Source organism: Oncorhynchus kisutch, linkage group LG26, assembly GCF_002021735.2.
Source record: "Oncorhynchus kisutch isolate 150728-3 linkage group LG26, Okis_V2, whole genome shotgun sequence".
Classification (NCBI taxonomy): Eukaryota; Metazoa; Chordata; class Actinopteri; order Salmoniformes; family Salmonidae; genus Oncorhynchus; species Oncorhynchus kisutch.
The window spans coordinates 14,564,412-14,592,006 of record NC_034199.2 but is presented as its reverse complement, the minus strand read 5'-3'; the positions used below and the strand labels follow the sequence as shown (position 1 = coordinate 14,592,006).

At 44.5% G+C, this 27,595-nt stretch overlaps 2 protein-coding genes across 3 annotated transcripts; both read left to right on the top strand.

The window, feature by feature from the left end:
* Positions 1-1,476: 1,476 nt before the first annotated feature.
* LOC109871330 (N-chimaerin) lies at positions 1,477-12,311 on the top strand. 2 transcript variants are annotated; one of them, XM_020462173.2, is made up of 8 exons: positions 1,478-2,204; positions 4,209-4,293; positions 7,723-7,896; positions 8,569-8,646; positions 9,488-9,625; positions 10,181-10,286; positions 10,413-10,595; positions 10,644-12,311. In XM_020462173.2, exons 1-7 carry the CDS (start codon positions 1,950-1,952, stop codon positions 10,582-10,584), a joined length of 1,008 nt encoding a protein of 335 aa, XP_020317762.1. In that variant the 5' UTR covers positions 1,478-1,949; the 3' UTR covers positions 10,585-10,595; positions 10,644-12,311. The 2 variants fall into 2 exon arrangements, with proteins under 2 accessions (XP_020317761.1, XP_020317762.1); XM_020462172.2 differs by having other exon boundaries at positions 1,477-2,204; positions 10,413-12,311.
* Positions 12,312-15,100: 2,789 nt separating this feature from the next.
* On the top strand, positions 15,101-26,359 carry LOC109871320 (acetylcholine receptor subunit alpha). Its single transcript, XM_020462161.2, has 9 exons — positions 15,101-15,353; positions 16,503-16,645; positions 20,590-20,634; positions 20,984-21,093; positions 21,499-21,694; positions 21,907-22,144; positions 24,171-24,394; positions 25,518-25,757; positions 25,855-26,359. The coding sequence occupies exons 1-9, from the start codon at positions 15,308-15,310 to the stop codon at positions 25,984-25,986; spliced, it is 1,374 nt and encodes a 457-aa protein (XP_020317750.2). The 5' UTR covers positions 15,101-15,307; the 3' UTR covers positions 25,987-26,359.
* Positions 26,360-27,595: the final 1,236 nt, after the last annotated feature.

Genomic DNA, 27,595 nt, shown 5'->3' with positions numbered 1-27,595 from the left:
CCAGGGTCTGTGAGGGGTAGACGGAGGCATATGAAAGGCTTTGGCTACAACGTGTCTGCCTCTCACTGGCAGCTAGCTACCCCTCCTGAAGAGAGAGGGTTCTACAGCGTGGTAGAGGAGCTCTCCACTGGAACGCCTCTGTTTCATGTCTTTCATGTCCAGCTCAAATCCCTTTCAGTTATGGACACAGCAGTTATGGAATGCCATCATACCTGCAGGGGTCTTCAAAGCCAGTGTGTGTTTGAGGAGCGCGTCTCTAGCAGCTCTCCTTTTGCCCCATCTCTCTCTGTTGGGGGGCCACAGTAACCGCCAATAAGCTCTCCCCGTATTGATTGCATTGAGTGTTCATCTACGTGGACTCATACTGGGCTGCTCCACCTCCAGTCTCTGTTCAGATGGCTTTCTAACAGCTGAGCCCAAATCAGCCTCTGGGATGGGGGAGTATAATCACATTTGACTCGCTGTGTGGATTGTAGCAGGTTTCAGATCATTCCCAACACAGCACTTTAACTGTGCTCTATTTGTGATGCAGAATTAGCATACCATCCGTGTTGGCATCTGTAACAGAGAAAATCAGCACAATTTCAGACAGAATCCTACTGAGATGAGAGGCTCAATTAATGTTTATCTCTCTTCCATTTGAACTAGGATAATAATTAGAAAATGTCATGAAAGTCATCTGTGAATTTTGAAATTTTAAATGAATTACGGAATTATCTGTGAATTTAGGTATTCGAGGAATGTACATTTGTTCAGTATAATTCTGCGATTCTGTGCATTATGGTGTTTTTCCATTGCCCATATTGGAAGAAAAAAAAACAGATTGCTCTTCAAGGGAGTTTAGGTAGATCAAATTGTATTTTAAATTTCTGTTGATTTACATATTACTTTAATCTGTTTATGCATTTGAAGCCAGGAAAAAAACCAAAGCTCAAATGTACCCTAAGGCGCTTGTAATTGTGTGGAATGAGCACACCTGGGTTAACTCTCTCTGGGTTGTCTGCATGGTGACTGAAATATAGGCTTACAGGCAGATTATTGCAAAGGACAAACCTGGCCTTGCATCAGTTCTCCCTTTTCATAGCGCATCCGACACAATGATTCATATTTTGTGAATTTCATTTTGAGAAAATAAATGTGGTTCAAAGCCTTTACTTCATGTTGTCCCTGTGGTCCCTGGAACAGTAAACGGTTGGTAACCAGATTTTGAAAATTGCACTTTCTTCAACGGCCCACCAGTGTCATTAGCTGTGGGCAGCAGTAGCCCAGTGATGATGCATGACTCATTCATTACTCATTATCAACCCACACTCACTCCGACTCTTCCTACACAAGCTCTCCTGCTTTGGATCTTAGAGGGGGGTTGTGGGGGCGGGGAAACGGCAATGATAAAGCGTGAGCAGCCTCCTGCCTCGCTCTGATTGGCCAGTGTGATCCATCTAATCCGTTGTGACTGGGTCCTTCCCCCGTCCTCTTCCCCCTCACTCTGGTAGTGCTGGCAGCATCCATCCACAGTACACACACTGTGCTGTCTGTGTTCCAGAGAGAATATATCAGCTCTACACAGGGAGGAGAGGATTAACTCAACATCAGCTCATCTGCATATTCCCAGGGAACACATAAGCACCCAAGGCTTCTTCTCTTCTCTATCCAACTCCAGCCATCACAGGACTTGACACTCTCATCGTTGGAGCACCGTTCATCCCAACTCTCTCTGCTGTGAGAGTAAAGGAGGACACGTCTTTCTGCTTTTTGGATTTGGCCTTTTTTGTGTTTCTTCGTTAGGTTTAGGCTTGTCAAATTGGAGCAATGCAATTCACATGACATAGTTTAGACTAGTTCTAAGCATCCCGTTTTTCTTTTTTTCTTCTCCAGAGGACCTCTGACTTTTTTGACTGCTCTATAGGGCTTGCTGCTTGTTCATCTGATTGGTCAACCTGAGTGTCAGAATGCCATCCAGGGAGTCTTATGAGGTCCGGAAGGGAGAGAAGTCTTTGGTGCACAAGGCAAAGCAGGAGGCCAACCAGCAGGACATACTGGCTGCTGCTCTGGGGATGAGGATCTCAGGACCCCAGAAACCTCCAGCCACTATCTGGCAGCCTCTCAAACTGTTTGCCTATTCACAGCTCACCTCGCTGGTCCGCAAAGCCGCACTGAAGGATAACAGCCTGCCGCCCAAGTACGAGAAAGTCCACAACTTCAAGGTGAGACAACAAATTGCCACAGGAAGAGCAGTTGCATCTCTTCGTCATGCCGTTCCACTGTAAAATATTGCTTCTATTTCAGCATGTTGTGGACAGGTGGCGTTTTTTTTGTATTAGGTTCCTATACTGGCAGTTGGCCACCAGAATGTCTGTTCAGGGGGTTATGGGGTGAGAGAAAGCATGAGCGAATAGGACTGTGTTGGGTCTTTCCACTGAGCCTTTTTTCTAAAGGAAATCTGTTGGGCGGTCTGTGGTCCACTGTTGTTGGTTTGAGTACCAGATGGGGAGATTAGGCGATGAAGGGGGGGAAACAGTGGATGAGTGCTATTCCCATTAGGCTCCAGTCATCAGACTTGCTCTGGTCTGCTCTGCTCTGCCTGTTTGGGTAAGTAAGTTAATGAAGTGGGGAGCGGAGGCAGAAACATTCCCTCAAAGGCTCTAGGACTGATGACACTCACAGGACTCATTCTTCTTGCTTCCCTCCTTCCTTATTTATGTATGTATTACTATGCCAGCCAGTCCATGCTGAATGCTCCATTTTGCCATTTTAAGGTTCTGTCACACATTTAGCTCAAATGTTTCAAGCTCCCTCCTCCGCGGGAAGCAATCTGGGCTGATATGGTTAGTGTGTAATAGTTAATGACAGAGCATGTTAATTCCTAATGATCCTGAACCTTGTACACGCTAACCTGTACAGCCAAGATATCTCTTTGAAGAAATTGATGACAAAGTATGATGAAAAAAATGTAAATGTGAGAAAAAATTCACTGAATAGCCAGAGACAACAACCGGTGCTAAATTGTATGAATGAATTCAAATTTTCATTGTTCCTACGTAAAGAGCGACTGCCTTTAAAAAGCAACGAATCTCTTTGACAATGTGACATCAATATGAGTCAGAAACAGTTATTTTAGTGTCAAAAATTGACTACAAAGTGTAAATAGGATAATTTTGGTCATAAAGTCTTGTTTAAAACAGAGTTTATAGCATAATGTAACAACGGATAAATGACAGTTGGCTTTGATTTGACGATGTCCATTTTCCCACCAACATGGTGTGAACAGCTGCGGTGATTGCTCTCTGTCCAATAGCAAAGACAGTGAGACAGACCTGCCCAGCAGCCTGACTTCATTTACACAAGACAACACATCACACATTTTTTTCACTTGAGAAATACTGGACTCAAACAAATTGCTAAAACACCCTCCGCAACAACAACAAAAAACGCCAAAATAAAATGCCACATGGGTTATTTTCAAAGGGATTTGTTGATTTTTAAAGACAGCAGCTCTTTAAATACTCAAGTGAATAAGGTTTTATTTTCCTGTGAGGCCATGAATCACAAAATATATTCTAACCTTCCTGCCAGTAGTAGAGTCTGATGAACTCACAATTCATCAGTCTCGATACCATTTTACTGTGATGAATTGTTTTACTGCTAATCCTCTCATGCTGTCCCTGATCCCATAATGAGTTAACACACAGTATTGGTGATGGCCCTAGTATTTCACACCTCACATAAAAGGGCCATTATTCCCATTGTAGTGTAGGAAAACACCTCACAGGGATCCCGCTCTGCCTCCTCCCAATAGGTCTGGATCAGGCACCCCTGATTGGCTGAGCTGTTGTTATGTTACCTGGCGGAGAGAGAGCTCCCTTCCTTGCCCTTGCTTGAGCAACCCGTTGCCGTAGCATATTTCCATGACAACATGCCCCCCTCACACTGGCACGGCGTCAACAGTGCCCACCCATCCTCCCCGCTCTCCACCACCACCCCTATTCAGCCTGGCCACTCATTAACAGTTTGAGTAGATTAGGCATCCTGTCAGATTTGACTGGGCTCTAAACGCCCCTCATCTCCAACACACACACAATCTGGCTAGTTTAAGACGCCAGCATTGTAGTGTCTCCAGGGCAACCTGGGGAAGGTGTGGTACCCATGTGGTACATAACTGCAGCATCTGACAACCATCCTCTCTCTTTGTCTCTCTTTCTATCCTCCAGGTCCACACGTTCCGGGGACCTCACTGGTGTGAATACTGTGCCAACTTCATGTGGGGGCTGACGGCTCAGGGTGTCAAATGTGCAGGTACGTACTGTACTGTTCTTTACAGTAGACAAGCCACTGTACAGCTGCTGCTGGTTTTACTTAACACCATGCTGTTCTTTATCTATGTAAAGGACTTTGATGTTTTTCTCACCCCAGTATGTGGGTAACCTGGTTTGTAATGTGAGCGTAAGTGGGGGTCATATTGCGTCCCTTAATCTAAAATCCCACCAATATTTGGGGAACAGATTAGAGGAGTTGGGCAACGGAGTAAAATGAGGACTCAATATTGAGGATTTACTGTAATAAGTACTTCTCACACTACATGAATGCCTTGCTTTAACAGAAAATGATGTGTTACTGTACGAATGAATGAAAGGTCCAGTTGGTGAGTTTTGCTAATGGCGTTACTCTGCCACTGTTCAAACGACAAGCTTTAATGCAATTGTTTTATACTGATGCAGCTCCCATATTCCCACATAATGGACAAAGCAATTGTTCTCCACTCGACGGCAGACGTATATGCACTCTATATGCAATCTATATATTGATCAGCCCATTATCATAATGCACAGTGGCGTCCAGACTCAGACTGGCTTCCTCTCTCTGTGCTCCAGTTGCAGCAGAAGTGGGGGGTTGAGAATGCCTATGTGGATTCATGCTGAAATTCTCCCTTGATGGTCTCGGGAATAGATTCCCATTTTTAAACACGTGTACACCTATGCCTATCTATCCAATCAGGGCAGATGTTACTAGTTGAATGATTTTGCTGCACTGTGAGCAATAACTGATATTGTGTAGCAGCACATTTACATTGAATGTACAGTATGGTCATGAAATTATTTTGTCCCATCTAAGGGCTCATTTTTCAATTGACTTAAGGTTTTGAAAAGATTTTGCAGCATCTTTATCACAGGATATTAGGCAATAAGTGGTTTCATAATGCTACTAGGATAACAACCACAGAAAATGCAGCATAAGTGGGGCACCCATGAATGCAGCATGCAAACGGCTTGCATGAGATCACATTGCTGCAGTGCTTGCACGCTTTGCGATATTATTGATCTCTAGAAATGATGAACTAATTCGCTTGAGAGCAAAACTAGTGCACTGCAATTTCAGGTATTGTTATTTAGGCACATCGAACTGCAGATAGTGTTATCGTGGTTTTCTATAAAGCAGTAGTTTTCCGGTGTTCATCATTCCCGAATAAGGCCGTAACGTAGACTGATGTCTGTATTTAATGTATTATTAATGGGACAAAGTGACCTACACTTATATCTGTGGGAGCCGCGGCATGAATAATTGATGCGTTGCTTTAGAAAGCTGCTGACAATCGGATGAAACGTGTACATGTATTTTTTCATTCCTTTAGACTAACGCCATGGCGACCAGAATCTAGGACAGTCTTATGCGATGTTTGAATTTGCGTTCCAAAAACGCCCTCCCCCTTTCTTTCTGTATGTGTGAAGTGTTTTTGGGTGAGCACCAGGAAGTCAGCCCCTGCCAGTGCTTGTTGTGCCACATTTCCTCATCAGAGGACGCCCCCCCCCCCCCCCCCCCCCCCTCCCTGCCTCATACCATCATGCCCGTGAAGAAAAACAAAGCTGGCATGTCCCTTTAATGAGGAGTGGGGCTCTGAGCGCTGGGAAGGAGCTCCATTTCCACCCGCATTAAAATTCAGCAGCCAGAACCAGAGAGCTAGGTCACACAGCCTAGCTAGCACAGTCTCTATTCATCCCCTTTCTACGCATGGTGGAAAACAACATAGAATAACTAGCAACAGGACCATGTGTTTGTCTATATGCTGCTGCCATTAGAGATGGTTAAATAGAGAAGCATTGGAGATCTCAGGCACAGTAAAGGTTAGACAACATGATGATGTGTTGATTGGCCACCAGTGGGACCAGCCCCTCACCCCACTCCAGTGTCAGACCCGTTTAGCCAAATCAGGGCAGAGCTCATCCTCCGTGGAGTGTATTCTCCTCGCCATGGCGATAGAGCTGACAGTGCAGTAAAGCAGTGTCTGTCTGCAGGCTCCCTCTGGGCTTTCCCACCCCACCTGGAACCCAGGGGCCACCTGTGTGTGTGTGTGTGTGTGTGTGTGTGTGTGTGTGTGTGTGTGTGTGTGTGTGTGTGTGTGTGTGTGTGTCTGGTGGGAGGCTGCCTTCTATTACGCTGCCTGTCTCACACCCTTAATAGAATCATCTCTTAAAGGTAATTACATCCCTGCATCAATGCATATGAGTAAAGCCTGCGGAAATTTCTCTGGGGCCAATTTTAATCAAAATATGTGTAGCTATTTCTCTACATCATAGTCTTTTTGTGCCTTTAAAAAAAAATGTGTGATTTGATATTTGAGGAGCAACAATGATGACATATTTCCTCTGAAACACCATGTAGTCATAGAAAAAAACCTCAGTGAACAAAATGCTTATTTCGAGATGTAGTTGGAATACCATAATGCACAAATTTTTTGTCAAAAGTTCCTCTTCCAAACTGGGAGAAGGCAGAGAACTGCTTAAAGCTTGAAGGAGCTGGCCCATTTAAGTCTAGGAAACTAGGTCTCGTGTAGCCCGCAGCGGCTGAATTGCTGCCTGCACGGCCATTGTGTGCGAGCCCAGATTCTGGAGGAGAATGGAGCGTGCAGGCCTGAGTCTCCCTCCTCCAGGCCACATTGTTTTCAGTGCGCCTCTAATTCCCTCTAAAAGCCTATGTTACAAAGCGAAGAAGGAGTCGCTGTGTCGGCTCTCTGCTGTGCTCCCTGCAAGGTGAAACCTGTTCTGAATCTGATGCAGGCAGCTGCGCCTCAGGCCCCACTCACTAGCACCGAAGACAAAAGCACTGGGGATGATCATTGAAACTACATATTCACTGCTTAGAAGAACACAAATAAGGTTCATGTTGTGCTACAAATCTCTGTGACAAAATACGTCTAGGAGGTTTGGATCATTTAAATTTTTTTTGTGCAGATTAAAAACAAACCAAGCCACATAGTAGAATCCAGAATAAATTTGGTAGATGTAAGATCAACCTTTGTTGAATTTGTTACGAATGACTTTGATGCATGACTGGCACGCCGTCTGGATGAGGGATAGTTTGTGGACCTGTGTTCCATTCCAGTGCTCAAGGTGACTCCAATAACACCCCTGGCAGCTGACCAAAGGGGGAAGTCATCAGCCAGGACAGAATTCTCCAGTGGTCCAATGACATTCTGACTCCAAATATTGATCAAGAGCATTTAGGCCTTAGCGAGCAAAAACGAAACCAAGCCAGTCGACAAAAATGAAATGAACAATCTGGGGGATGCAGACTATTCATGGTATACTTCAATGTTAATTCTGGTCTTATTTTTTCCTCTGGAGGATGTCATTGGAAGATATCATTGGAATGATATTATTGGAACATATCATTAGAAGACATCCCTCTTAGGTTGTCCACTCTGACTCTCCTCTTCCTCTTTTCTTTCAGATTGTGGCCTGAACGTCCACAAGCAGTGCTCCACTATGGTACCCTGCAACTGTGTGCCAGACCTGAAACACATCAAGAAAGTCTACAGCTGTGAGCTAACAACCCTGGTGAAAGCTCACAACACCAAGCGGCCCATGGTGGTGGACATGTGCATACAGGAGATTGAATCGAGAGGTGAGAAGACGATAGATAGCCATGGCCCTATTGAAATAGTTGGAAATCCCACCCTTCTTGGAAATCGCGCTCCCTCTTTCTCTTTCAGGAAATGTTCTATTTTGTGTGTTTCAGTAATGGATGGATGCATTTTTCAATCACCACATGTACACACACCCAATTAAGTGCAGGTAACAGGAAGGACGGATGATTCTAATGTTGGTCCTTTCCATTCATTTGATGTGGAGAGCCGATGGGAGGCCTGGCAATTGTACACAATGGAGGATTGTGTGGTGTTGCTGCTGCTGGTGTTTCAGTTGATTGCGTTCCAGTTGAATCACTCAATGATGTAGAAGCCTCATTTCTACCTCATTGTCTAGCCCGGTAATCTACGTGTGTAACTCATGCTATATTTGATTGATGTCTTTATTTACGTTTTTTCTTCAATAACGCAGAAAGCTATTTGCATCTGCCCATGTTATTCCCTGTGTGCTATTGTAGATGGTTTTAATTTCTCATCCATATGGAAGAGCTTAATGACATTTTCTGTTGCCCAAGGTCACCGCTGACGGTGCATTTGGCTGTTTTTACTCTGCTCTTGAGTTGAATCCGTGTTGGATGCCCACTCCAGTCCTATGTTATGTTGTGTAAATGCAGCGTTTGTCATTAAACCTCTCTATCCCTCTGTCATAGGGCTGAAGTCTGAAGGGCTCTACAGAATATCTGGATTCAGCGATTCAGTCGAAGATGTCAAGTCGACATTTGACAGAGGTATGTCTTCTTTTGACATCCGTTGGTTCTGTCCGGGTGTTAACAACCCCCTCGGGTGCCTCTCGCGGCATGCTTATCGGTTCTTAGCGCCTCCATGTGTGCTCAATGTGAATGGTTTTAGGTCATGTTTGAGTTCAATGTTGTCACTCCGATGTGTTTATAGAGGCAGTATTAATGGGAAGGTGACACATTTGAGGAGGGATTAGTCTCCATCTGGGAGAGCACGGCTTGTCCTGACGCGGTCCTGTCGCAGGATGTATAGCCAGGGGCAAGGGGCCAGGGCCAGGGGCCAGCTCTGGGGATGGCAAATCATGCGACGAGTCCAACAACCGTAGCTGACCAAAATGTAATTTACCGTAGAAATGTCATTTACCTCCAACTTCATTTGCCTATCACAGTTAAAGAGGCAGTTAGAAATCGTCTGCCTCATTCTCTGCCCAGTACAGTGTGAGTTTAGAGATGGACAGGGGGAACCCTGGAGCCATGGGCTAAATCCTAGCTAGACCCGTGTGTGGGAGATCACACATGACAGAGTGTCATTCCAACTCACAACACTGTGATATGTAGACCCTCGGCAGAATTAGGCCATGGCCTGCTCTGAATGTAGAACCGAGGGGAAAGTAGAACAGGCCAGGCCAGTCAAAACAGAGAAGAAGTCTAGATTTCATCCCCCACAGTGACACAAGCCCTTTATTCTTCACTTCGCACTACGCTGCCAGCACGCCATGCTGCTTGAACTCAATGTCCTTGGGTTCAATCAGCAAGACAATCGTAACAGGGCCTGGTGCACATCCAACCAGTCCTTTCCTCGTGTCTAACAGTGTGTTATATCTCTTCACAGATGGTGAGAAGACAGACATCTCTGCCAACGCCTATGAAGATATCAACATCATCACGGGTGCACTTAAACTGTACCTCAGAGATTTACCCATTCCTGTCATCTCCTACGACGCCTACCCCAGGTTCATCGAGACTGCAAGTGAGTCCGACCTAAGCAGCTTTTTCCTCTTCTCTGATAGTTAAAATGATGCATAATTGTTTCAGTCACGCACCAGCACCATGCAAGAAGAAATGCCATTGGTGTGCGTCTTCCTATCTGTGGTTGAGTCATGTAAATCCCTCAACATTCAAGCCCTGACGCATGACGGAAGTGTTCAGGGAACATTTATCCTGCTCTTCCTTCAGCTTCTTGAGTTCTCAAAGACCATTCTGCAAAATAGAGACTTTTTCAAGTGTATATTGCTGTGCTTTACCACATGTCCACTGTTTATGTGTTGCTATTGCATGAAGTCCACATACAATAAGCATCAGATCCTCCTTTACGTTTGAAGTTCTTATGGTTCCATTTTAGAAAATGACTATTGTTTGGTAGTCAGTTATATGGAGTTCAACAGCAGCTCATCTTGACTGTATTCTGATCGTTCATGCTAGTGTATAGTTCCAGTGAGAACCATTGTGCACGGATGTTTAGAGGTTCTGAGAGCCTGTCTTGTGGCCGCTCTGCTTTCACCTCATTCATCTGTTTGCTTCTCAGAGCTGGAAGACCCAGAGAAGCGGCTAAAGGCCTTCCGTGAGGCTCTGGAACTGCTGCCTGCAGCACACAGTGAAACCCTGAGGTACCTCATGGCCCATTTAAAGAGGTGAGTTTCTCAACAAAACGATTCTCTGCCCTGGTGATATGTAACATCCTGTTTGTGTAACTGAGACATGGTTGTAATTGAATTCTCAGATGTTAATTGTCTGTCCTTGATGTGTCTCTACTTCAGGGTAACGTTGAATGAGAAGGACAACCTGATGAATGCGGAGAACCTGGGCATTATTTTTGGGCCCACTCTCCTGCGTGCCCCCAACCTGGACGCCATGACGGCACTCAACGACATCCGCTACCAACCGCAGGTGGTGGAGTTCCTCATCAAAAATGAAGACATCCTCTTCTGAAAAACAGACACATCCATCCTGCTAAGATAAGGAAGACATCCTCTTCTGAAAACAGACACATCCATCCTGCTAAGATAAGGAAGACATCCTCTTCTGAAAACAGACACATCCATCCTGCTAAGATAAGGAAGACATCCTCTTCTGAAAACAGACACATCCATCCTGCTAAGATAAGGAAGACATCCTCTTCTGAAAACAGACACATCCATCCTGCTAAGATAAGGAAGACATCCTCTTCTGAAAACAGACACATCCATCCTGCTAAGATAAGGAAGACATCCTCTTCTGAAAAACAGACACATCCATTCTGCTAAGATAAGGAAGACATCCTCTTCTGAAAAACAGACACATCCATCCTGCTAAGATAAGGAAGACATCCTCTTCTGAAAAACAGACACATCCATCCTGCTTAGATGAGGAAGACATCCTCTTCTGAAAAACAGACACATCCATTCTGCTAAGATAAGGAAGGAAAGAGACAGATTTTTTGTAAAACAGCTTGATGCTGTCTAAACACTTTTTTGTGCAAAGACTTGAAGGAACTTTTCTATTGCATTTGTATTACATATGAATCTTTGTAATTACATTTGTGATACATCCGTTTCCACTCCCAGTTAAGCAGTCCTGAATCTTACTTTCTTTTCCCCTGTAATGGGTGTGGATGGTGATGTACCTTAAACTTTGCATGTCTGTCTCCCCATTTTTGTCGGGGCTTGTGTAGAACACTGATGGACCAGACTTGGCCGTGTCTTTATTTTGTGTAGCTTTGTAGCGGTAACCTCGCATGCGATAAATATTGTGAAACATTAACCAGGTTTCCATCCAACCTTTTAATGCGTGTAATGTACATGTCGGATAGATTATTTAATGACAGGCCTGATGGAAACAGATCATTTGTCGGTAAACTTGCCAAATGTCAACAAAACAAAATACGCTAGACAAAGTGGGACCTTTTCGTGTTGGTAAAATTAATTATGTGAGAAATGTTGGTGGAAACAATTTTATGCGCAAATATTGATATAATAACCATCATATCGAAGTAAACTTGGAGTGGTTGTGTGGTCCTCCCACTAAAGTTGTGTGGTCCTCCCACTGTGACTCATAGGGAAAGCATGCAGGTATCTTTATGTGCAATACATCATCACACACAGACTTTTATCCACAAGTCAATTTGATGGAAAAACATCTCTGGTGGGAAAATGCTCATATTGGTTTTATACATATTTTAGCATATTCACATGAAAATCTGTCACCAGTTGGATGGAAACCTAGCTATAGATACTCTGCTATTATTTGTCATGTAGATTTACAGTATCTCCTGTCCGGTTGCCCAATGGGCAATTGTTTTTGTGAAGCATTGTATACCTGGATGTGAAATAGACTACTGTATCTTCTCTGAACCTTTGTAATTATCTTTAACTGATTCGGTCTTTTTTGCCTTTTCAGCTGTTTTAGAAGTATTTTTTAGGGGAAATGCAAAGCCTCTTTCAATCAGAAAACAATCAGTGTACCTTTAAATGTTCTGTTACATTTGCCTGACAGTCAAAACTGTGTTGCATTCAAACTGTTACCTTTGTGCATTTAATGTTTGTTCTTTTTAAAACATATTTTTGTACTTAATTTGTGCATGTAAATTATAATTTATTAAACCTTGCTTGCTGAAAATGAACCTGTTTGCTCTGAGTCACCTAAATTGTTCCAGTAACAACGAAGCCAATGAATAAGCATTTCGTGCCATGTGTGTTCATTTTAGAATATGGTAAATGTGTCCAGAACACCAGTCATTGAGGTACATGGCATGCTACGTTTGCGTGTACATGCAAAATGACCTTGACAAAAGGGGCTGCTCCTCTCAATCTGCATATTAAGAGTGACAGGCAGTGCTATAGACGGCCCAGGGCCCACGTGACCGTATGCAGCATCCCCTCCAACTAGGCGTCAATCACACTGATTCGCTCTGGGATTAACACAAAACCCACAATACCTTTAGGCACGGCCCTGTCTGCATTCAGGAGATGTTTAATTGCTGGATACATATGCAAACATTGTCCCTTGGGGTTTATGCACTTTATGCTTTTATGTTTAATTAACCCACGAGCAATTTCTTTCCGCACATTTTCCAAAAAACTGTCATGCCTTATCTTCTTCACTTGCGGCTCATTATAAGATCAAACTCTACCCTTGCATTTAAACTGGCAGTGAACAAAAACAGTTGTTATTTTGGTTCTTTTTGGTTCATGTTCTGATTGAGTTTCAGACACTTTCCACTGGAGGTCCTACTGGGCAGTGTTTACTGGCGGAGAACCACAGCCATCCTGAATGACAGCAGCTGGCCTCTCCTAATTGAATGTGAAATCCCATGAAATGCTCTGCCATTGTTCTCAGCAGTAACTGTGGAAACACTACGCTTTTAGGTTGGATTATTAAAAGCCATAAAATCTGACCTGGCTGACCCAATCTTTTCTGTGTTTAACACCTCATGCTTTCCCATTTTGTCCTCAGCCTTTTGTGGCTTCATGCTCTCTAGTATGGTTTATACCTGTTCAGGAATTCTTGACATTTTTATCCCTGGGCTTTATCGTTTACATTAGGTTTAATTAATGTCAATAAAAGTGTAATTTATTCGAATTCATACAGCTTTTTCAGCTATTTATTATAAATCCATCGACATTAGCTGCAGCCGATAGACCAAGAAACTCGTCTAAACGTTCAGACTACTGCTGTGATAATGTCATGACAGACCTCTCTTCATGCACATCAAATAAGATTTGCTACAATGACCATGGGATGGCTGATTCATACTCACATGAATTCATCTACATGTTTTTTTTTGTGTGTGCTTCTGATCCGTGAGATAACTGACCTTTCTTTGTTGATTGGACAAAGCTGTGTGGCATTTCCTCCTGCGGAGGCTGACCTACGTCTCCAATTGCAAAAGACACACTGAGACGTTCAGCTCCGACATGTGAAGTGAACGTGTTGTACGTAGATGCGACTCCTGTCCTGTGGATATTACTGCTTCTCTTCAGACTGTTGACGGCTAAAGTAGTAGCATGTTGATTTCTGAATGTGGGAATGTGCTATATTTCCGCTATACATCATATTGTAGGAATTGAAGGGACAACGTTTAAGCTGCATAGGCCTAGATTGAATTCAATTGCATCACCAAACACCAATATCCCATACTAAACACCCATCCCATCCCTTCCCCCACCCATCATACCCAGAAAACCCATTGTATATGAGACAAACGATCTACTGTAAAAATACCTTCACAACACCAAAGAGCTCTTAGAAGAGCTTTAATTGACATTCATGTTAAGTAATAGAATGCAGTGATTATAAATATATATTTTTTTATCTTCAGAACATAAACAATACACGTAACACTAGGCTGCTATTTTTTGGGGGGAGCGAAATATTATGTACAAATATGCCAGTAACACACATAATGATCTCTGCCGTGGAAAGTGTAATCTACATAATCTGGCAGGGCGTAGAAACATGCAGTGGGAGATGTTCAATGCTCTGCCATCCCCAGCAGATGTTCCACAGACTCCACATTGCTATTATTCAGATTCGGGTTTAGAGAGCATTTTAATCACATGTCGAATAGAGAGTCAACTAGGAGGTGTGATTGGGAGAGATTCCCCGCAGGGCTATGAGAACGGCTGACTCCTGCTGAAAGAAAGAACCGTGTCTCAACCGCAACGGCAGGACCCACTGCCTGACCTTGATTGAGCTTGAATGAGCAGATTCAATGGGTTTCTCCAGGGTCACATGGGTTGGGTCCAGGCAGGAGGCACTTAGGCACTGTAGGATTCAGGTGGTCTGTGATTGGTATGGGGAGAGAAGTGGAGGGGGTTATGAGACAGATCTCTCTTAATTCAGACATTGCCAAAATGGCAATTTCCCCCTAAATAAGATGAATGAGGCGGCTGGTTGAGTGACTGGCTGATTGAACGGGTTGAGTTGAGGCTGTAGGGAAATCGAGTTGCCTGGTCCCATCAATGCCTTGGTGGGGAGGGGCAGGTGTACAGGGATGGGGTGTTTGGGTTTCATGCCTGGCCATCTGGAAACACATTGGAGTGGCTAGATGGGGTAGATGTTGTGGGTATGTTGCAGTCCAACATTATCCTAAGAGGGATACCATCTCCATTAGGGGCAAGATCATCCAAGAGGACAACATTGGTGGCCGTTTGATTAATGTATTCGACATGTAATCAACTACTCATATAGAATTCCCAAATAATGATTATGGAAATTACATCTTAATGTAACAGAAGTTAACCAATGGGAACAGTATAACATTTCCAATGCTCTGTTCATGAGTAGCCTAATTGTACATATATCACAACAAATGCATTCGTTTTGGAAAGCAGGCAGAGGCTATTGCGATCTTTCAATATGGGATGTATATTGCACTGTGAGATATTTTAGTGCTAGATTAGCCAGGCATGTAGCGCTTGTAACATGTGAGGGATGACAAAGAATGTGACCCTCTCAAATGACGGCTATTGGTGGTGGCTCGTAACATATGGTGTCAGGGAACAACAATACTGTTCCCCATTACAGTACTTGAAGCAGCAAGTCAGTGTTGCAATTATTTTGACCTGATTTTAAAGCAGACAGAAATAATATTGTTACCTAACTAGCCGCTTACCCTCTATTCGAAGACTCAGGACATTGGATACCCCAGAGTTTATGGGAACCGAACACAAGAATGAATCGTCTACTTTTTGTTTCTCATCTCCTTATCATTCTAGCAGGTAAGCCATATTCTAAACATGTTGGCTGACTGATAAAATGAGTTTGCCATTTCTGTTCTTCTGTCGGTTATAACTTACCTTTTCCAGGATATTTTAGGTGATAGTCTATCCTAAACAAAGAATTTGCATATTTTACAAATCGAGCCCATTAGTCATGAGATATCAACATAATTTGATAATTTCACATTGATTCTTGGTAATGCTTTATCCATTAGTTAACTATAAGATTTCTAGCTTCATACTCTAGCTAAGCTAGTGCCTGTTGGAAATGTTGTAATTTTTTTGAAAGCATCCAGCATTAGGCTCTCTTGATTGACAGGGGTGTGTGCACTTCGTTTTTTAACCTCCATCTATTTGTGTTTGACTTAATGAGCCAGTTGATTCATATAGCATATAACATTTTCAGACAATTGTACTGTTTTCAATGTCTCAAAACGTCATTCGTGCTTTGCTTCATACTATGTTCTTGCACACACTAGGCTTCGTTTCAAGGTCAAGCAGAAAATGAAATGAGATACCGCTCTGGCATGGGTCAAATATGTAACGGAAATAGCAGATGTCGAGTCTGAAACACTGTCTGTATTGACTGAGCTCTCATCTCTATCACCTCCAGCATCCCATGATGATAGTATACCACTGGTATATAACAGTGTATGAAATAAGTAGTTAGTCAGGAAGGAAGGAAGGAAGGAAGGCAGGGTGGGAGGGAGGGAGGGAGGGAGGGAGGGAGGGAGGGAGGGAGGGAGGGAGGGAGTGAGTGAGTGAGTGAGTGAGTGAGTGAGTGAGTGAGTGAGTGAGGGAGGGAGGGAGGGAGGGAGGGAGGGAGGGAGTGAGTGAGTGAGTGAGTGAGTGAGTGAGTGAGTGAGTGAGTGAGTGAGTGAGTGAGTGAGGGAGGGAGGGAGGGAGGGAGGGAGGGAGGGAGGGAGGGAGGGAGGGAGGGAGGGAGGGAGGGAGGGAGGGAGGGAGGGAGGGAGGGAGGGAGGGAGGGAGGGAGGGAGGGAGGGAGGGAGGGAGGGAGGGAGGCCACTTAGTACATTTAATACTACTGTATTTGCACGTACATTAACCACTACTTTAAACTGTAAACCCACAATCTCTCCATCTCTGCCATGTGAGCCACGCATCAAGCTGTCCCTGTGTTTCTTGTAGGCTCTGCCTGGAGCTCTGAGGATGAAACCCGTCTGGTGAAAACCCTGTTCACTGGCTACAACAAGGTGGTGCGTCCTGTCGCTCACTTCAAGGACCCAGTGGTGGTTACAGTTGGCCTGCAGCTCATTCAACTCATCAGTGTGGTAAGAAAAACGTCACACCATCCCATATCAACCAATATTTATCATGCAATTCACATCACTGCCAACACTATGTTAACTGTAACTTCTGTCAGTCGAAGAGTCGGTTCTGTTTGGCTCACTTATTTCGACTATGGGAGCATTTGAGCCAGCATGGTTTTGTGCTGAGGTTGGAGTTTTAGTTGAAGTTTTCTCAAGCTAACAAGGGATCAGTCACGTCAGGTGGCAAAAATGTTGAAATAGCTGAGGAGTTGAACAAGTTAGATGTTGCAGTTCTGTTATGGGAACAGTGAAGTGAGTTCTTGCCACAAGTTCTAGTGGATAGCAGTCAGGAGGAGGAATATGTGTTGGAAATAGTGAGGCTGGAACAGGAAATGGCAGTTGACTGGAGGGCTGCATACAGGGGAGGACGTTTGTCTTGCCAGTCAGTCAAAAGGCAGTTGTCTCAGGGGGCGAAGTCTTTCAAGGACGGTTTTGAGGTATCCCCAGTTTGTGAAGCTAATCGGGTTCAGAAGGGTGCTGATGGCAAACCAGAGAGGGAGGATGATGATGTGTGTGGGGACGTAGAGGAAACATTATTTGCCAAAATAGACTGTGGCTCCCAGGAAATGGTTCTCCCTAGTGAGGAAGTTGATTATTGTGTCTCTAGCTGAGACCTTCTGGGTAGAGATATGTGATATAGTGTGCCCTCTGCAATTTGAGGATGAAGTTAATTCAGGTGTCAATTTAGGACGATGTTCTATGTTGAGTTGATGGACAATGAACAACTAGGTTCTCCTTGTGGGCTGACTAATGATTAGTGATCTGTTAGATTCAGGGGTTGTCAGCGACTCTTTGTTTCCTTTAGCTGACGCATTCTTTCCCACAGTAGAGGAGGTTGTGTCACATCTGCTCCTGCAACGTCCTCTACTGCTCATCCTGTGTCTCCTTGACCTGCCGCCACTCCCCGGGTACTCTCTCCCTCTCCCTCTCCCTCTCCCTCTGTGTGTGTGTGTGTGTGTGTGTGTGTGTGTGTGTGTGTGTGTGTGTGTGTGTGTGTGTGTGTGTGTGTGTGTGTGTGTGTGTGTGTGTGTGTGTGTGTGTGTGTGTGTGTGTGTGTGTGTGTGTGTGTGTGTGATTGTATGGGTGGACACAGGTGTGAGCCGATCCCCACCAGCTGCAACCAGCTCCATAATCAAGACCTCTATAAATACTCAGCCCTGCCACTTCCATGCTGCAAGATCATAATCTCTGCTCAGTCAGTCTACGTTTCGAGCCGTTTGTTACTAGTCAGATCCTGTTATCCTCTTTTCCTTGCCTGATGCTGTCTAACTCTCCGCTACAGTTCTGCCCGCTCTGACTCTGGTCCCTGTCTTCAGTCCCACGTCTCGTCATCCTGCTACTCTGTCCTGGATTCCCCACACTACGACTCCCTTTGATTCCCCTCCGGACCCGCTTACCCTGGCTCAACCCCTCTCGCTCCAGCCTCAGCCTCCGCACCTGGTTTCCAGAAACCCACCCGAACTTCCCCTGACCTGCACTCCATCTTCCCCAAGTGTGTCAATAAATACCTTGATTACTTCGTCCCAGTCTCCTCGTCTGAGTCTGCTCTTGGGTTCCACTCTGCTTAACAGTACGAGCTGGCCAAAGAGATAAACCCAGCAGACTCTGCCACTCTCCACCAAACCCTCATCGGCCAAGGCGCCCTGCTCGAGCAACATGACCAAGCCCTGAAGACCCTTCTGACGCACGTCAATGAGTTTCACAGAGCCTGTCGGACCTACAGGGCTGACCCTTGTTCTGACCTGAGCGTTAATATGGCAACCTCAGAGCTTGCAGAGCCCTTTTGGTACAATGTTCACTATTATTTGAGCAACAGCCCTACTCTTATGCTCGCGAACGGGCCAAGATTTCCTTTCTGATTGGCTGCCACAGTGGAGCAGCGCTTTCCTGGGCCACGGCAATGTGGGAGAGACAGTCCCCCATCTGATTCTCCTGCTCCAGATTCACGGAGGAATATTCGACCACCCGGTCTGCGTTAAGGATGCTGCTAAATGACTCCTGTCCCTCCGTCAAGGCCCCCATAGTGTTGCTGAGATGTCATGTCAGTTTCACACCCTCGTCACTGAGAGTGGCTGGAATGAGGAGGCCCTTCAGGGAGCATTCCGGAACGCGATCACTGAGACCCTCAAGGACGAGTTGGAACCAAGGATGAGCCTGATGGACTTGATGAACTCATCTCTCTCGCTATCCGCATCTACGACCGTCTCCGTCTCCCTCTCCCTCTCCATCTCCGTCTCTCTCTGTGTGTGTGTGTGTGATTGTATGGGTGGAGACAGGTGTGCTGGAGTCAGAGCAGATCCCCACCAGCTGCAACCTGTTCCATAATCAAGACCTCTATAAATACTCAGCCCTGCCACTTCCACGCTGCCAGATCGTAATCTCTGCTCAGTCAGTCTACGTTTCGAGCCATTTGTTACTAGTCAGATCCTGTTGTGCCTGTTTTCCTTGCCTGATGCTGCTTTCCTCTCCGCTACAGTTCTGCCCGCTCTGACTCTGGTCCCTGTCTCCAGTCCCACGTCTCCTCATCCTGCTACTCTGTCCTGGATTCCCCACACTACTACTCCCTTGAATTCCCCTTCGGACCTGCTTACCCTGTCTCAACCCCAACCCGTCTCACCTCAGCCTCCACACCTGGTTTCCAGCAACCCGCCCGAGCTTCCCCTGACCTTCCCCCAGTGTTTCAATAAATACCTTGGTTACTTCATCCCAGTCTTCTCATCTGAGTCTGCTCTTGGATTCCCCTGTTCCACTCTGCATAACAGTTTGTGGTCCCTCTGCCGGTTGACCATGAGGTTGTTTGTCAGGGGTCGATGTTACTGACAGTTTTTTTTACTACGCTGTGGGAGAGAGGAGATTCTTCCCGTTAATTTAGTGAGGATCTGGTCTGAGTTTTGCAGGGTGATACGGCTGTGTCTTGTAATGAGAATCAGGAGCTTGAAGAAGTGAGTTTGGTGGAAAAGCTAGATCCACCGGTTTTGTCACTTCCTATTAAAGAGCGGTTGAAAGTTCCTACAGCATGTAGGCCTAGTGTCTCCGGGTTAAATTGGAGGAAAGTGGGGAGGCTAACGGTTCCCCTTCAGTTCTCCTCCAGCACAGGAGCAAAGAGACATTGGGGAACGTGAATGGTGTTCCTAGTGAGTTTGCTGAAGTTGTGGTCAACGTTCACTTGTCCCTGGTGGTGGGTGCTCTAAGTCTCATATCAGATGGAGCTTGGTGCTTGTGATCATGGGCCTAGGGAATGGAATTGGTCTCTCCGTTTAGAACTATAGAGGTTACAGGTTGTCCCTTGGTTTGGTCAAGTCAGACTTTTGGCAGGAAGAAATTAGCTGATTAGCTGAGTGCAGACCAGTGAATTTGATGGTTTTGGTTGGTCTGTTTTTTTAGAATGGCGTTATCTCAGAGGTGAGGTTTTCTGGAGCCAAGTTTCATAGTTTTGCAGCTCTGGTGTTTATGGTGTATATAGTTTGGTCTCTTCAGTTAAATAAGTTTTATGGAAAAGAGGGTGGGAAAGTATAGAAGTTTAGGACAATTGAGGAAAATATATACTGGTGACTTGTTTTTTCTTTACATTTCTTGATGGGGACGTGTTATGCAGTAGGTAGTTTAGTGCTAACACACAGTTAGGCACACTCTACCAGGATACACTTTATTTTGTCACCATCTGAACAAATGGTAATCTGCTTGGATTGGCTGACCAAGATGTCAAGAAGGAGATGTCTCCTGTGTACATACATTGCATATGCTGATTTCTCACTTAGAGGCACATCAGGTCAGGTCACTTAAATCAGGTCACACACTAGTTAACTAGGCCTAAGACCCCTAGACTTAGCGAGTGCAACAACATCTGTAGGCTAATTATTGGTTTCGTAACAGTAGAAACTAAAATCAATTCCCTTTCTCTACAGGATGAGGTCAACCAGATTGTCAACAGCAATGTTCGACTGAAACAGGTTTGTTACTGCCGTTTCCTGTATCTACATTGCAATACACAGTAAATATGAGATCAAAATGTTTTCTTTCTGGCTATTTTGTAAGAGGAAAAGGAAGGAAGGGAAATCTACAAGGAAAATCTAAGTATGGGTAATTATCATACATTATCATACATTTCACCATAATTCTGAAGATAGTGTAAAATCCTTATAAGCCGTTGAATAATGTTCATTTTCACTAAACTGTTTTGAAACATTATCTGAAAAAATCCCTATTGAAATGATCCCTCTCCGAATCAGACTTCAAGTCAAATAATCTATCTGATATTTTCTATTCATGCTCTTTGTACTTTGTACCGTCATTTTCCAGCAATGGAAGGATGTGAACTTGCAATGGAATCCTGAGGATTATGGCGGAATCAAAAAGATAAGAGTGCCCTCCACTGACATTTGGCGTCCTGACCTCGTTCTCTATAACAAGTAAGAATCAGGCCATATTTGCATCAAATGTCTTTCTTTTTACCATTCTCTCACTGATACTTTCCTTGATAAAAGGCCACCAGACAGACCGACTGTGTGTGACTATGTTTTCAAACCACATTACTTCTCCCTCTCTTTTCCCTCTGTGCAGAGTGGGTGAGAGCTCAGGTTGCAGCAGGCTAAATCTGGCTTCTATATCACAGGTTCCACCCACACCATATGCTGCGTCTGACACACGGCTGTTTCTCCCTGACAACCAGCTCCTATGCCACAGCAACCTGTACCAGTCTCAGCTCTGGTTGGTTGGCCTGCGATGGCAGGGCCATGCCAAGCCCCAGGCAGTGATGCCCCTCTGCGTTAACATTATTTCCTGCGTTAAACGCCCGTGTTTGTGTGTGCCCACAGTGCTGACGGTGACTTCGCCATCGTTCACGAGACCAAAGTGCTGCTGGAGCACACGGGCATGATCACGTGGAACCCCCCTGCCATCTTCAAGAGCTACTGTGAGATCATCGTGCTGCACTTCCCCTTCGACCTGCAGAACTGCAGCATGAAGCTGGGCACCTGGACCTACGATGGCAACTTGGTTGTCGTCAATCCCGTAACAATCATCAACATTTTGACATTTTTCCCCGATTGATCCCCTGTGTAACTCCTGTGTTACCCATACACATACAGTCCATTACTGATTTAACACATGATTCTAAAAGCATGACATAATTACCACCAGTCCTGGGAAAATAGCAATTAGGTTGATCCCTTCCTGGTCTGTTGCGTCTTCGCGACATCTTTTTATTTACCCGTCTCCACCAGGACAGCGACCGCCCTGACCTGAGTAACTTCATGGAGAGTGGAGAGTGGGTGATGAAGGACTACCGCAGCTGGAAACACTGGGTGTACTATGCCTGCTGCCCAGACACGCCCTACTTGGACATCACCTACCACTTCCTGATGCTGCGGCTGCCCCTCTACTTCATCGTCAACGTCATCATCCCCTGCATGCTCTTCTCATTCCTCACTGGCCTCGTCTTCTATCTGCCCACTGACTCTGGTTGGTGGAGCGTCCCGTCAATCATTTCAGTTCTAAATCCCTTCTATTGGCTGAAGATTAGCAGAAATATATTTTGTCTCCCAATTTCCGCATCATAGCTGCAACGTTGACAGCTTACGTAGTGGTTGTGTAGAACTGTACCTGCATTGGCTGGTACCGACAACAACACGCTTGTCCTTCTACAGATGTAGGATCTTAATTTGGCCACTCTTTTGTTACTGAGAATTCTCCTGCGCCGCAGGAAATTCAGATGAGCCTCGTGGTTTACATAAATTCACTGAAAACCTGGACTAACAGGCTGTTATATTAACAGTACTGCACTTTTGTCTGGCTAATAGCATTAACCACCAATCAAGCAGCGTTATGAACTAAACATTCAAATCCTGTTGCTGCAGGATTATTTTTCTACGACAATACTGGTCAAATTAAGATCCTACACCTGTATCTGTCTCTGGGCCTCGGAAGTTACTAGTAGCTACATTAGCTGTGTACCAGTGCTGTGTCTCAGCTAGCGTTTGGTCCTGTTGCCAGTGTGGAGGCCTACCTCATTACCCAGAGACCCTGTGTGCTGCCACGTCTGCGAACAGACCTTTCCTCTAATGTATAATGCATCACTGGCTGCCTTGCTCTGATGTGGCTGCTGCTACAGTATGATGCTATGGAGGAGCTGTGATGCCAAATGGAAGCCTTTTAGATTCACGGATTTGACTGAACAGCAACACAAAGTTCACATTCTAGAATCTGTGTGAATGAGGTCTGGGTGTGAATGTGCTCAACTGAAAATAACACACACTTGGAATTCCATTGTCTGTGTGCCTGTGTGTATGTTTGCGTACGTGAGGTTGTTTGTGTATAGGCCCATGTGTATGGAAGGCTAAACGGGACAAAATAAATCACAGATTCCTTTGCGCTATCTTGCTTTTTGCTGTGGTAGGGCAATATTGTTCAAGCACCAATTCACAGAGACTCAGCTTTGAGTTCTTTTTATAAGCAGAATTCCTGCCCAAGTTTCAAGTTTTAATGTCAAAAGTACAGTGAAATGCCTTTCTTGACAGCTCTAAACCCAACAATGCAGTAATCAGTATCAATGTAGCACTAAAAATAACATAACGCAGAACAAAAACACATAATAAGAATACCAAGAGAAAGTAATAAGCTATGTACAGGGTCAGTTCCAATACCGTATTTACAATGTGCAGGGGTACTGGAGTGAGAGAGGTAGATATGTATAGGGGTAAGGTGACTAGGCAGCATGATCTTTCAGCCATCCGGGCTGAAAGGGAGGTCGGAGGAGCTCAATTGGGTCAGAGGCTACTCCTCCCTGTGGTCAGAATGAGTTGGTGCTCTAAAGGGTGTGATGGCACTGACTATCCAGAGGAACAATGTCACTGCTACCCTCTAACATTATGACCCTCCCATGTCTCTGTGAGTCAGTGTTGCTTCATCACTGTGAATTATGGCACCGTGTGTCTCTCTCTCTCTCTCTCTCTCTCTCTCTCTCTCGCTATTAGTCTCTTTCTCTCTGATCAATTATCACAATGATCACTTCAAACCCTCTTGTAATTAATTAATAGTTGAGGACCAACCAGAGTGGGGATTAGGTGAAGGCAAGACTTGAGACCAAATTACCATCAAACCAGCTCACTTTGACGAGATATTGATTGAATTGGTTTAATTCAGTTGTTAAGGGTGTCACAGCTGAGTTGAGCTGGGGCATTGGTGCAACTGTAATATTTGTTTAAGCCAGTTATTAACTGCTCTCACAGTGTTTAACGTTGAATCCATTGTTATGAATCTCAGTGGCCTCCCTACCTGTTCCGTCTCTGTCATGAGCCTCGTTTTTCCACCGAACTGCTCCAATCCGTCTGTGCGCCGTATGACTGACAGATTATGATATGTATGACACGTGATAATGGCAGATCATTTGCATGATTGCAAACTTCAATTGCGCCTTCCCCCATAGATGAATTCTGCAGTATGCGTCTGCTTTTGTTGACCTGGTTGTTGTGACCACGTGTGTCCTCAGGTGAGAAGATGACTCTGAGTATCTCTGTGCTACTGTCTCTGACTGTGTTTCTGCTGGTCATCGTTGAGCTCATCCCTTCTACCTCCAGTGCTGTGCCGCTCATCGGGAAGTACATGCTCTTCACCATGGTCTTCGTCATTGCCTCCATTATCATCACTGTCATCGTCATCAACACCCACCACCGCTCCCCCAGCACTCACACCATGTCCCCCTGGGTTCGCAAGGTGAGCAAAGCTGGCAAATTTCTACCAGTGATTTTACTTATTTTTTATCTCAAAATAATTTAGTTAAGAGCTTTTTATAGAATAGTGCTTTACTTATAGGGCTCCCAAGTGGTGCAGCGGTCTAAGGCACTGTATCTCAGAGCCTGTGGCGTCACTACAGTCCCTGGTTTGAATCCAGGCTGTATCACAAGTCCCATAGGGCGGCGCACAATTGTCCCAGCGTTGTCCGGGTTTGGCCAGGGTAGGCCGTCATTGTAAATAAGAATTTGTTCTTAACTGACCTGCCTAGTTAAATAAAGGTTAAATAAATAAAAAATTGGACTGTAAATGACATGGCATAGGATGACTTGTGCACTCTGGTTTGTGAATGACAGTTTAGAAATGTATGTATTTTGTATATGTTTGAACAAATTGTTCATGAAACAACATGACAGATCGTGTGGTATCAGTGGAGAACAGCTCATAATAATGTCCGGAACGGCACACATGGAATGGCATCAAACACCTGGAAACCATGTGTTTAGTGTATTTGATACCATTCCACTGATTCCACTTCAGTCATTACCACGAGCACATTCTCCCCAATTAAGGTGCCACCAACCTCCTGTGAGTGATAGTAGAGGTCTCAACAATATTTTTGCCCTGTTAATAAGTGTTGCCCAGTACTGCCACCTAGTGACAGAAAATAGATGATTGCACTTGTTGACTGTATTACTGCTTTTTAAGCCTACTTTTGTTATTCAGGAGCTAGAAAGTATCTGAATTAATATGGTCATCAATTAGCCTTTTATCTCATTGTATGCATTTTACCAGTCTATTTATTATTGTCTGTTATTACACAAAGTTGTAAAAGCTGCTACTGTCTGTTATCATCTATGCAAAGTCACTTTAATAAGTAACCAGTGCCCCTGCACATTGAGACTGTACCGGTAACCCCTGTATATTAGTCTCACTATTGTTATTTTACTGCTGCTCTTTAATTACTTGTTACTTTTATTTATTATTCTTATCTGTCGTTTTTAAAACTGCATTGTTGGTTAGGGGCTCGTAAGTAAACATGTCACGGCGCACGCGACTAATAACATTTGATTCATTCATTCCTTTCACATTCTTTGCTTCCTAGATTTTCATTGACACCATACCCAACCTCATGTTCTTCTCAACAATGAAGCGTCCTGCAAAGGAGAGACAGGATAAAAACATCTACGGTGCTGACTTCGACATCTCAGACATCTCAGGCAAGCCCACCCCTACTGCAGTCACCTACCAGTCCCCCATGACCAAGAACCCCGACGTACGCAGTGCTATCGAGGGGGTGAAATACATCGCTGAGACCATGAAGTCTGATGAGGAGTCCAACAGTGTAAGACTATGGAATACATTGCCGTCCTTCCTACAGTTTGTTTCCTTTATTAAAGATCTCCGTTGGCGTGTTTCTAATTGCTCTCCTCTTTTCCCAGGCCGCTGAAGAGTGGAAGTTTGTAGCCATGGTGCTGGATCACATTCTGCTGTGTGTGTTCATGGCGGTGTGTATCATTGGCACCCTAGGAGTGTTCGCGGGCCGTCTCATTGAGCTGAGCATGACACCTTAGCGGTCTGAGTAGGTCCAGATGTTTTTTTATTGACCTTATGACCTGACCAGGTAACACTCTGGGCCCTAGTGACTCTTGGCCCTATGACCTTAAAGTCACATGTTACTGTATGAGGACTGTGCTTTTGACCCTCATACATTCATTATTATTGGGTGGTTTGCAATTACTTCAGATCGCTGGGTGCATGCATGTTTATCTACATTTTCACTTGTGTATTATAGAAGACTTGATCAACATTGACCATTCTAATCAAGTTTTTGTCATCAAAATATTTGTTGTCTTTACTCAATATGTTTTGTTATATATTTTCATTCATCTTTAATACAGTATTTAAGTAAAATTGATAGGCCTATTTGACACTGGTTGTCTATTTTCTATGTGTCTTTTTTTCATCTTTATTTAACCAGGTAGGCCAGTTGAGAACAAGTTCTCGTTTACAACTGCGACCTGGCCAAGATAAAGCAAAGCAGTGTGACACAAACAACACAGAGTTACACATGGAATAAACAAATGTACAGTCAACAACACAATAGAAAAAAATCTATATACAGTGTGTGCAAATGAAGTAAGATTGGGGAGGTAAGGCAATAAATAGGCCGTATTGGCAAAGTAATTACAATTTATCAATTAAACACTGGTGTGATAGATGTGCAGAAGATGAATGTGCAAGTAGAGATACTGGGGTGCAAAGGAGCAAAAAAAATACAATAAATAACAATACAATGATGAGGTAGTTGGATGGGCTATTTACAGATGGGCTATGTACAGGTGCAGTGATCTGTGAGCTGCTCTGACAGCTGATGCTTAAAGTTAGTGAGGGAGATATGAGTCTCCAGCTTCAGTGATTTTGGCAATTCGTTCCAGTCATTGTCAGCAGAGAACTGGAAGGAAAGGCGGCCAAAGAGGAATAGGCTTTGGGGGTGACAAGTGAAATATACCTGCTGAAGCGCGTGCTATGGGTGGGTGCTGCTACGGTGACCAGTGAGCTGAGATAAGGCAGGGCTTTACCTAGCAAAGACTTATAGATGACCTGGAGCCAATGGGTTTGGCGACGAATATGAAGTGAGGGCCAGCCAGCGAGAGCATACAGGTCGCAGTGATAGATAGTATATGGGGCTTTGGTGACAAAACGGATGGCACTGTGATAGACTGCATCCAATTTGCTGAGTAGAGTGTTGGAGGCTATTTTATAAATGACATCGCTGAAGTCAAGGATCGGTAGGATAGTCAGATTTACGAGGGTATATTTGGCAGCATGAGTGAAGGAGGCTTTGTTGCGAAATAGGAAGCCAATTCTAGATTTGATTTTGGATTGGAGATGCTTAATGTGAGTCTGGAAGGAGAGTTTACAGTCTAACCAGACACCTAGGTATTTGTAATTGTCCACATATTCTAAGTCAGAACCGTCCAGAGTAGTGATGCTGTACGGGCGGGCAGGTGCGGGCAGCGATCGGTTGAAGAGCATGCATTTAGTTTTACTTGCATTTAAGAGCAGATGGAGGCCACGGAAGGAGAGTTGTATTGCATTGAAGCTCGTCTGGAGGCTAGTTAACACAGTGTCCAAAGAAGGGCCAGAAGTATACGGAATGGTGTCATCTGTGTAGATGTG

What these genes read in the sequence shown, in the direction of transcription:
- LOC109871330 (XM_020462172.2), top strand. Translation starts at nt 1,950, where the DNA reads ATGCCATCCAGGGAGTCTTATGAGGTCCGGAAGGGAGAGAAGTCTTTG. An exon ending in ACAGGAGATTGAATCGAGAG is followed by an intron (nt 7,897 to 8,568) that starts GTGAGAAGACGA and finishes CCTCTGTCATAG; the next exon opens with GGCTGAAGTCTGAAGGGCTC. An exon ending in CAGGTTCATCGAGACTGCAA is followed by an intron (nt 9,626 to 10,180) that starts GTGAGTCCGACC and finishes TTTGCTTCTCAG; the next exon opens with AGCTGGAAGACCCAGAGAAG.
- LOC109871320 (XM_020462161.2), top strand. Translation starts at nt 15,308, where the DNA reads ATGAATCGTCTACTTTTTGTTTCTCATCTCCTTATCATTCTAGCAG. An exon ending in GACCTCGTTCTCTATAACAA is followed by an intron (nt 21,094 to 21,498) that starts GTAAGAATCAGG and finishes GTGTGCCCACAG; the next exon opens with TGCTGACGGTGACTTCGCCA. An exon ending in TGTCCCCCTGGGTTCGCAAG is followed by an intron (nt 24,395 to 25,517) that starts GTGAGCAAAGCT and finishes TTTGCTTCCTAG; the next exon opens with ATTTTCATTGACACCATACC.